The sequence below is a fragment of the Miniopterus natalensis genome, chromosome 19 (genome assembly GCF_054644295.1).
Source record: "Miniopterus natalensis isolate mMinNat1 chromosome 19, mMinNat1.hap1, whole genome shotgun sequence".
Lineage (NCBI taxonomy): Eukaryota > Metazoa > Chordata > Mammalia > Chiroptera > Miniopteridae > Miniopterus > Miniopterus natalensis.
In genome coordinates this window covers 34576778-34586635 of record NC_142099.1, presented here as the reverse complement: position 1 = coordinate 34586635, position 9858 = coordinate 34576778, and the positions used below count along the sequence as shown (strand labels likewise).

Here is a 9858-nt window from a genome sequence, read left to right as displayed (position 1 = left end):
CCTGGCGTTATGCCCCAACTCACGGCCATTGAAATATCAATGTTTTGTCTGTGAGATGGCAGGTATGGGCTCCCAACAGAATGTACAGTATGGCTCTTTATGACCACGGACTAACCTAGTATGAACTAGTGGTGTTGTCCTGACACATTCTAATGTCGAATGGCAAGTGTTGCTGACGGAGGAAGGGGCAACGAGGAGGAGTAAGGTGAACTGGAGGTGGCACCATAGAGGAGGGCCTCGGAGCTGGGGCCCGTTTCCATTCCCCAGGCCCTGCCGTCACCCACCTTCACACACTGCACCTGCATCCTCCTCGTGCCCACAGTCAAAGGCTTCAGTCTGCTCACATTCAGCCAATGCGTCCTCTGTCCCATTGCACAGGGCTACCTGAATAAACACAGGTTGGTGCTCTTCTGCCACTGGTGGATATAACAGGCCTGCAGGGGTGTGCTTGGCTTCTCCACAGCCCAGCTCCCGGCACACCACGGCCACCTCCTTCATGCCCCAGCCATCATCGCATACAGTGCCCCAGCGACCATCCTGTTTCACCTCCACTCGCCCTTCACAGCGGTGAGGACCATTCACCAAGCGGGTTTTGAATGGGAATTCTGAAAACAGAAGGGGCCAGAGAGCACTCAGAAATGTACTCTTATGGTAGATCCCAAGGTTAAGAGAGTGTTTGATGGTGGTTATGGTGTGTGGTATGGAGTTGAGGGGCTTGCTGAAGTAGGGAATCACAAAGTTTTGGCTCCATCCCACTCCATTATCATCTTAGAATCACCCAGTCCCACCAAAGTCCCCCACTCAAAGACACCTGGGGAAGGAGCCTTTGCTTTCTGATAATAAAGGAATGTGGAGACAGACAGATTTATGGTTTGATTCTCATGAGCTCAAAAAGATCTTGGGAAAGCAGAAGTATAGAACTAGTTCTTTCCTAGAGTTGGAGGCTGAGACCCAGAATAGGGAGAGACCTTAGGTCAACTGAGTTCCTCATTTTCCCTTGAAAACTGCACTGACCCTGTGGGTGACTTCACCAGTCACAAGTTCGTTTTCTTTGCAGAGAGAGAGGGTAGAGGGTGAACACATTACACAGGTTTGTTCATCTCTAATCTCTACCTGGTGTGTTTGTTTTAAGATGGAATCATTTTTTTAAAGACTTTTCTCTAGGATTTCTAGCACCAAGGAGAGGTGTAAGCCTAGAGCTGTCTTCAGTGGTCAGCCTGAGAATTAAGCTAATGGAGAAATTCAGAGTGAAAAGGGGAGCAGAGACAGAACCCTTGGACCCAGTTACACACTCAGCCATATCCATTTCTGACCCTTCTTACCAAATGCACTTATATTTTGACCCAAGCCAGTGTGTATTGAATTTCTGTCATTTGTGACCAAAATGATCTATCTTACACAGTCAATTACAAAGTTCATGGCAAAACCCCTGCAAAACTGTAAACTTAGAATAATTATAGGTAGTAATACAAATATGATTCTCAAAAAAAATCAATCGAAAAGATCAAACAAATGTAAGGCTTTGTAGAGACATAATAAATCAAACATCTACCTTATTTTAATAGAAAAATAAATACCGAGCTTGGTATATCTTAAGCAGAAAAGTCACATTCTTCTCAAAGTACATGTGTAGCATTTATAAAAATGTTGACTGTGTATTAGGTCATAAATAAATTTTCAGTAAGTTTCCAGTAGTAAAAATTATGCAGGCCATATCCTTTGATAAAGTTTAACCACAAGTAAAATGAAAAATCTATAATAAATTAATAAAATAAAGAATAAAAATAAAATCTATAAGAAATTGTAAGTCTTAAGTTATCAAAGAAGTTAAAAGGCATTTTACAAACACTTTAGAAATAAAACAAATGAAAATATTATACTGTACATCAAAACTTATAGAATGAATTAAAAGTAGTACTTAGTTTTAAATGCATTTACTAGAAAACAAATAAAGATGAAAATTTTATATGTGCTTAAGAAATTAAAGAAAGAACAACATAAAATAAATTTAAAACAAAAGGAGGAAAGTTTTAGTGAACATAAAAGAAAAATAAATGAATCAGGAAACCAAAAACCAAATAGACTTTAATACTGAAACTAACCCTGGCTGTTTAAAAAAGGCAATGAAATAGACAGACCTCTGGAAAATCTTATTAATAAATTCTAAGAGATCATACAAATTAGAAATGTGAAGAGAGTATAATCACAAATATGAAAGCTATTTAAAATTAGATCATAATACTATGGTCGATATTATATGATAAATTTGAAAATCTAGATAAAATGCCCCAAGTTTTTTGGTTTTTTTTTTAAAGCTTTTATTTATTTTTTAATATATCTTTATTGATTTCAGAGAGAGGAAAGGAGAGGGAGAGAGAGAGAGAAACATCAATGATGAGAGAGTCATTGATCGAGCCCGCAACCCGGGCTGACCGGGAATCGAACCCCGATCGCCTGGATCCTGGGTCAACGCTCAACCGCTGAGCCACGCCCGGCCGGGCAAAATGCCCTAAGTTTTTAGCAAAAGCATCCAAATTATTTTTTAATAAGGTAGAAAATTTGAAAAGACTAAGAAAAAAAAAATTTGATAATGGAGGCAAAAAATCTACCAGGCTCAGAAAGTTGTTTGGCCTAGTTCCAAATACTGTTAACTAGTAGACAATTCAAATATTTTTCTTTTTCTTTTTTTTCTTTTTCTTTTTTTCTTTATTGTGCTCATGGAAGTTTATTTGATCAGCGATTTTCCCAGTATATATGTAAAACAGTGCAAGAAGTGGTTCTTATTGAAAAATGACATCTCCAGTAAAACTTACATATTCCTTTGAAAAATATTGTTTTAAACTGCTGCAAAGCACAGGAAACATGGAAGCTTCTGAACTCATCCCTATGAGGCTAACCTATCCTTGAAACCGAAACTAGCTGAGGATAGCTCAAGGAGGAAACACATAAATAATGATGCAACATTTTGAAGTAAAATCTTAGCGAGTTGTACGTCCTACTACCTATGATGACATGATGACTGAGAAGAGTTTACAGAAGGAATTCAATTATCGTTCCCTGTAACTTCACAGTAATAAATTTAAGGAAAATCTTATAACTACCATGATATATTAAAATAGTAGCAAAGAGCAAAGTTCCTTGATTCCGGCAGCCCTGGCCTAAGGTTCCATTTTTGCGTGTGACCTGCTAGCTGTGCGACCTCAGAAAGTGACTTAGTCTGAATTTTATTTATTAGTAAAATGAGAGCTGTTATGGAGATTAAATGAGACAATCCTAGTAAAGTTTTGATCTCCAGAACCTGGTTTGCTCCTGGTCTTTCTACTTTGTCCTTAAGTATTTACGAAGCCTGGTTGCACTTCCTCCCCCTCTGTGGGCTCTGAGTGTGCAAGGACCTCTCCCTGCTTTCCTCAGTGGCGTCTCCTCGTCCCTCAGGGACATCCCCGTGCCTCCCCGGCCTCACTTTCAGTGCTGACTTGCCCCAGGGAAGTGCCCTGCAAAGAGTATCTATTTCCCACATACCTGATGATGTAAAGGAGAGGGAAACGGGAAGGGGAGCGACGGCCAGCGGTGCTGTTGTTGAGGCCAACGGGAAAGAAAGCCGAGGAGGGCAGATGGGCTCTAGCTGAGCCCCGGCTCCCTGCGGGGCAGGGAAATCCCAGGACACCAAGCCAGTGCCTGACACAATTGCCGCTGGTCCTCTGGAAGGGGACATTGGACATGTCCTACCTGTGACGCTGAGTGCCACCGCCTCACTGCGCTGGGTCACCAGACCATTGTTGGCGGCACAGGAGTAGTTCCCAGCATGCTTCGCAGTCAGAGAGAGGTTGAAGGACGCGCCTCCCCCACGAGGCGCTGAGACGTTTCCCAGGAGCACATCTTCATGATAAAATGAGTACAGAACAGGGGGAGATGCGCTCTTGTCTTCACAATGAAGCCCCACCATGTCCCCAATAAAGGCCTGGGCGCCGGGAGCACTGACGGTGAGGACCGGGTGCGACACTGCAACTGACGGAAGCGGTAGAGCCCATCAGAGGGCCCTCTGCGGGTGCAGACTCGCAGCCCGCGCTGCCCCGCCCCGTGTCCCGCGCATCCCTCCAGCCCCACGGAGCCTTCCCGCTGTCGCCCCCCCAGTCCAATGCCGCAGAGACGGCCCAGAAGAGCTTGGACGGCCCCTGGTGAGCGGTCCTGGAAAAGCCTCTGCGCGGCCAGGGGAGCGGCCTCGCGGCCCCCGCCCTCCTGCCCCAGCTCCTCTGCTCACGTCGCCGCCCCCGCCCCCGGCACCGCGACGACAGCCTGCGCGCTCACAGCCTCTGCGTGGCCCGCTCCTTGCCACTCTTGGGTCATCCTTCCTGCAACACGAGACGCCCGGCTCCAGCTGGAAATGGCTGGCTAACTAGGGGCGCTACCTACTTTTCACAGTGACGTTCACTGCCTCACTCTGGATGAGGCCATGGTTATTCTCAGCTGCACAGTAGTATCCCCCAGCGTGGCTCTCCCCGACAGCAAGGATCTCCAGCTCTGATCTCTGGGAGCGCTGACTTTTTCTTCCCAGACTCTCCCCCGTGTCCTCTCTGTGCCAGGAGAATGTGATTTCCCCTGTGCCTTCAGCCACAGAGCAGACCAACACCAGCACCTTTCCCTCAAATGCCTGCCCCCCTGGGGGCTGGGTCTCCAGGAGCACTCCAGACGCAGGGATTCCTGTGTGACCACAAGAGGACAAGCCAGGGCCTGGTGTGCAGGCCAGCACCACCTGCTGAGCTTTATGCTGGTGGAATTACTGGAAGCAGGGTTTACGCAGAGGAGTGTTTTTAGTGGGGAAGGAGCATGCTGAGGGCCATTAAGCAAAAGCACCCTGCAACTTAATGTTCTAAAAATTCACCTCTCACTTTCTACACACTTATGAGTCTTCTGTAATGACCACAGCCCCAAGTGATCCTGCTCCCTTCTGATCTCCTGATGCACTTGGGAAAAACACAGGCTGTGGAGTCCTCACCCAGCCCTGCCCATGATCTTGGTAGGTCAGTTCATCTCTCTGATCCTCAGTTTTCTTAACAATAAAGTATGGATAATCATACCAACCTCACAGAGTTTTCATAAAGATAGAACTATATACATATATAAAGCAGCTCCTGCACTGCAGATATTCAACAATCGGTAGCTTTTATGATACCACTCTCCACGGGCATGGTTGAGAGAGGAAGTGTACCAAGGTGGATAAAAGGGTATATCCGGGCACCAGAGTGCCCAGGTTCAAATTCCAACTGTGCTGCGTTCGTGCTGGGTTACCTCGGGCAGGTCACTTAACAGCTCTGTGCTTTCAGTTTCCTCGAGCGTAAAATGAGGATAATAATAGTGCGTACTTTACAGATATTATTCACACTTCAGTACTTCACAGGGTTTCTGGGAGCACTAAATATAAAAATGCCTTGCACTTGGTAAATTTCTATTAGTCTTTTCTTCCTCAGGTATTTCTGAGTCTGAGAGGGGTCCTTCTAGAACTGAGCACAGCAGCTTGTCAAGCAGCCCAGCCACTGGTACTCACCCTGCACCTGTACAAACGATCGACGACTCCGCTTGGAGACACTGCGACTTGCTGTCATTGCCTCACACCAGTAATATTTCGAGTCTTCTTTCCATAATGCTGAGATGAAAAGCTCTGATGAGCTCCAGTCTGACCTTAGGATTTGACCATCCCTGAAGAAGGAATACCGAAGCTGGGTCCTGGACCTATCTGAAGGGAGTCGGGTATCACAAGACAGGGTCACTGAGTTCCCCTCAGTGGGCAGCGAGGGTGTGACTGTCAGAGTAGGTGCTGGAAACAGCTCTGCAGGGAGGAATTAAACAGAGAGCCCCAGTCAGTGAGGTATGGAGTTTCTGTCGAGAAGTGCTTGTCTTCTCAGCTCCAATGAGCAGGACACACAGCCCCAGACTCAAAGACAGACAGCCACCCCAAATTTCTGCTGCCCTGGGTGGTCTCCTCTGCCCTTTACCCTGGTCCTCCCACATAGGCCCCACTTTTCCCCAGTCTTTTCCGCTTGAATAGTGAGAGCCTCACCTTGGACAGTGAGCTGTGCAGGACTTGTTTCTTTCAACTCGTCTTTAAGTGAAAACAAATTCTTACTTGCCTTACAATAATAGATGCCACTGTCACTGGGTTTTGCATTTGAAATGATATGGCTTGTGCTGTTAGAGTAAGTGGCTATCCGAGATCTATCCTTGTAGTATATCAGGTTAACTATTTTATCATTTTTTTTCCCAGAGCACCTCACAACCACCTGGTCTCCTTCATAGGCATAGCGTGGGATATCGATGGTTAGCCAGTCTGCAAAAGATCCAAAAATACTTGTATCAATGCTGCCCACCCTGTGCCAGCACTCTCACATCTGTTCATAAGGGGAAAGCTAGTACATACACATACACAAGAAGCTGGCCAGCCACAGATTCCTTGGAAGCTACTGGCCTTCTGGCTTCTCTGCTCAACAAAGGTGAACTCTATTTCACTTAGTAACATCTTTTGTCTTCTACACATTCTATTGGTTTTGTCTCTGTTACAAATGTTTTGATTCATTTTTTCAGGTCCCACCAATTTTCTGGACTAAATATAGATTTAAAACAATTCCACTTACATCTCCTTATATCCATTCAAGTTTCCCTCATGCCCCTGTGATGTCCATGATTGACTTTCTCTGCATCTCTCATTCCTTAGAGACTCAGCCCAGCAGTACAATTCAAAGACCTTCCCTTTGTCGTTCTCCCTAGATGAAACAATCTGGGCCACTGAGACATCAGCCCAGGGATCTACAGTTAAATATTTAGAATGTTCTACTAGAAGGCTTTTCTTCAGAGGCTTCTGGGAATCTGCTTGTTTAGGTCATTGCCTCCCCTTGTAAGATAGTGGTCATCAGAAAGCTGATGAGCAGCTTGGTGTATTGGATCTGGCCCAGCAGGGAAAAAAAAACACACTTGAGGATGGAGAAGAGCTGGTAACCTGTTCTTTAAAAGTTCTGCGGTGGTAAGAAGAGCCAGCCATCGTACTGCTGTGTGACCCGGCCCTGCACCTGGGGTGTTTGAGGGGAAATTTAGATGGTAACTGAGCTAGAGATGCAGGTTCGAGTATCAATTTGGAATTGTAATACACTGGGCTAAATTGTAATACACTGGGAAAGTGTTTGTTCTAATAAAAAACCTACTCCCAGGCCTGAACCTTAGGTCATACTCCTTTAGTGCAAAGAAAGGCAGTGTCAGACATGGAGGAACCAAATGGAGAAGGAGACAAAGCATGAGAGTGTTTGTTTAGGCTGTCTGCCCAGTTCACTCCTCTAGCCAGGAGTTTACGGTAGAGAGAAGAAGAGCCCACTCAGGGCCTTGTCTCAGAACAGAGACCATCTTCTCGTGACAGTTAGACCCAGTCTCCCAAGTGGAGTCCACAGGAGGTGGAGAGAAAACCTTAGGACTTCTGTAGTATACCAAACGTTGTTCATCTTTTCAATGTTTTGCTTTTGTATATATTTAAAAATATTTCAGTATAAGAATCGATATAATATGTTGGAAGTACAGGCTAAAAATTTTGTTCTTGATAGAGCAAAGTGATCAAATAAGTTTTGAGACAGCTGTTCTATACCTTTTAGCCACTTTGAAAGTCGGAGGATTGAGCGAATGGTGGGGGCTGTAAGGATTGTTAAAGAGAGAGGTCTTAAGCCCTCATGAAGGCCCAAATGTTCTCTCTCTGGATTGATACTGAGCAAGGTTTTCAATGAAGAGTGTGGAGATAAAATCAATTTGATTAAATAAATATTTGAGAAGTAAGATTCATGTGGCCAATTTGGTAATAATGACAGGGCTAGAGACAGATAAGAAATGATGACTCCTGATTATACTGAGCCTAGAACACAAATTTGATTGTACAACATTTCGGTAAATGGCCTTTAACTTTGACATTTTACCTGTTCCCTAGAGGAAGGCACAAATGTACATATACACACATTTTGCCATAATTCAGGAAGTTTACTGAATTCTATGAGGCTGATCCTGAGACCCTATAATGTATTAATAACATACTTGCTTAAAATTACATCAGATAGAATGCAATTTATATAGTCAGATCTAAGAGTAACGGATATGTAAGTATTACGTCTCCTCCCTGTGATAGGATAAATACTTTCTCAAATAAATGATTAAAGAAGAAAATGTAACTTTCCATTGTAATATAAAACCAAGTTTTCCTCTTTATTTTATTACATTATGACTTTAATAAGAATAATAAGAAGAAAGAAAAATAAGCTATGCAGGGGTATTTGCAATCCCAGTGAAATGTCCCGGGATACTCTTGTTTAATGCAGAGCATCTCTTTGTTCCTCTGCCTACCTCTCTCTTATAGGAAATATGTTTTCCATCACCGCCTCCATTGCTCCTGGTGGGAGCTTTTGACTTCCTTTGGCCAGAGCCAGGAGAGTGTGTTCCCAAGAGTACACTGCATGGTTTGCTTTCCCTTCACAGTTAACTTATTTCCTGTCCCCGGGCTTAATAGTAAAGAGAAAATGACTTATTGCCTTGAGAGGGTCAGTGTAGGGCCTTCTGTACATCAAGCAGGCAGGGAGCAAAGCAGAGAAGCATGTGACGTTGGAGCATTTGTACCATGGCAAGCACGGGGGTGAGGCCCTGCCCCTCACTCTTCCACCCCAGTTCTGCACCTGATCCCTGCAGCCCTCAGCTAAGAGGCTGGGCCAGGCAGTAGCTCCCTTGCCTGGGAGAGTATGTTTGGTCCCCGGAGACCTAAAGAGCAGAGGAAAGAACTCACCTGACCAGATGCCAACAGGACCTGTGAGGGAAGAGAGTCAGAGAGATTAGCACTGGGCCAGGATTTCACACTTTGAGAAAAAGTTGTGACTCCGAAGTACTTTCCCAACAATTCTCTTTACCCTTCTTTTCTTTTATATCTTCTCCCCTCTACCCTGACTTTTTATTCCCTCCTATCCTTCCTCCCTCATTCCCTTTATTACTCTTTCCCTTCATTTCCCCCTTCTCCTCCCATCACTCACAACAACACTCCCGTAGAACCCAGTGTTCATTTTGTGAGGCCAGAACAATTTATAAACATAGTTCATCCTCCTTACCATATATTGGCTATTTTGTAGGCAAGTTCTCAGAAGATTTATTTATTCCTCTCCCACCTTATCTTTTTAGACTTTTAAAGACGGAATATTTTGTTTGAGACATATTGCCTGCCTGGTGGCAACACAAAAGCCAGGAAAGGCCAGGAAGACAGTGGAGCTGTCCTCTCATGCATCATGAACACTGTTTCTCTCTCTTTCCCTATTCTAGGTCTAGTACCATGTTTGCATCCATAGGCTAGAGTCATATTTATCAGCTAAAGCTACAATTAGCAGGACTTGAAAGCCTCTCTAAAATTTAAGTCTAGAAATGTAAGAGTTCAGACAAAAATGTGGTATCCTGGAGTGGAAGTGGAGTTGAAGCAGTGTAACATTTAAATGGGCTGGAAATAGAGTTTACCCTAACAGAAAACTTCTTTGATATCCTTTAAAGAGTTTCCATGATTTTCCCAGAGATCAAAGCATTAATAAATGTTAAACCAAGGAAAGAGGCATCAGTATTTGGAAAAGAGATTCATAGTCTTTTGGTTTTCCTGGGAACCTTGCTCTGCTCAGTAGCCACTTGCATAATACTTGTTGGTCCTGAGTTAGAAGCTGAAGTCCATTCCTACTCAATCCCAGCTGAGAGACCTGTGCTCTAAAAGAAGTTCTGAAATGCCCAAGCACAGGAGGTTCTGCTCTGCTTCCACCCAAGTCTTGCTCTAGCATTCTACCTACCGAGGACCAGAAGCAGTAGCCACAGCAGCAT

The 9858-nt window shown here is 44.4% G+C and overlaps 1 protein-coding gene across 1 annotated transcript; it reads right to left on the bottom strand.

Annotated features, from left to right (window-relative positions):
• Positions 1-246: 246 nt before the first annotated feature.
• On the bottom strand, positions 247-9858 carry LOC148090953 (Fc receptor-like protein 2). Its single transcript, XM_087827608.1, has 7 exons — positions 9828-9858; positions 8798-8818; positions 6056-6322; positions 5543-5824; positions 4411-4698; positions 3727-4005; positions 247-605 (listed from the first exon to the last, which is right to left on the bottom strand). Exons 1-7 carry the CDS (start codon positions 9856-9858, stop codon positions 277-279), a joined length of 1497 nt encoding a protein of 498 aa, XP_087683734.1. The 3' UTR covers positions 247-276.

Coding starts and splice junctions, on each gene's coding strand:
- LOC148090953 (XM_087827608.1), bottom strand. CDS start 9,858: ATGCTGCTGTGGCTACTGCTTCTGGTCCTCG. Junction 4,006..4,410: donor AGTGAACGTCACTGTGAAAA/GTAGGTAGCGCC, acceptor CGCTTCCGTCAG/TTGCAGTGTCGCACCCGGTC. Junction 606..3,726: donor GGTGGCACTCAGCGTCACAG/GTAGGACATGTC, acceptor TTCTGTTTTCAG/AATTCCCATTCAAAACCCGC.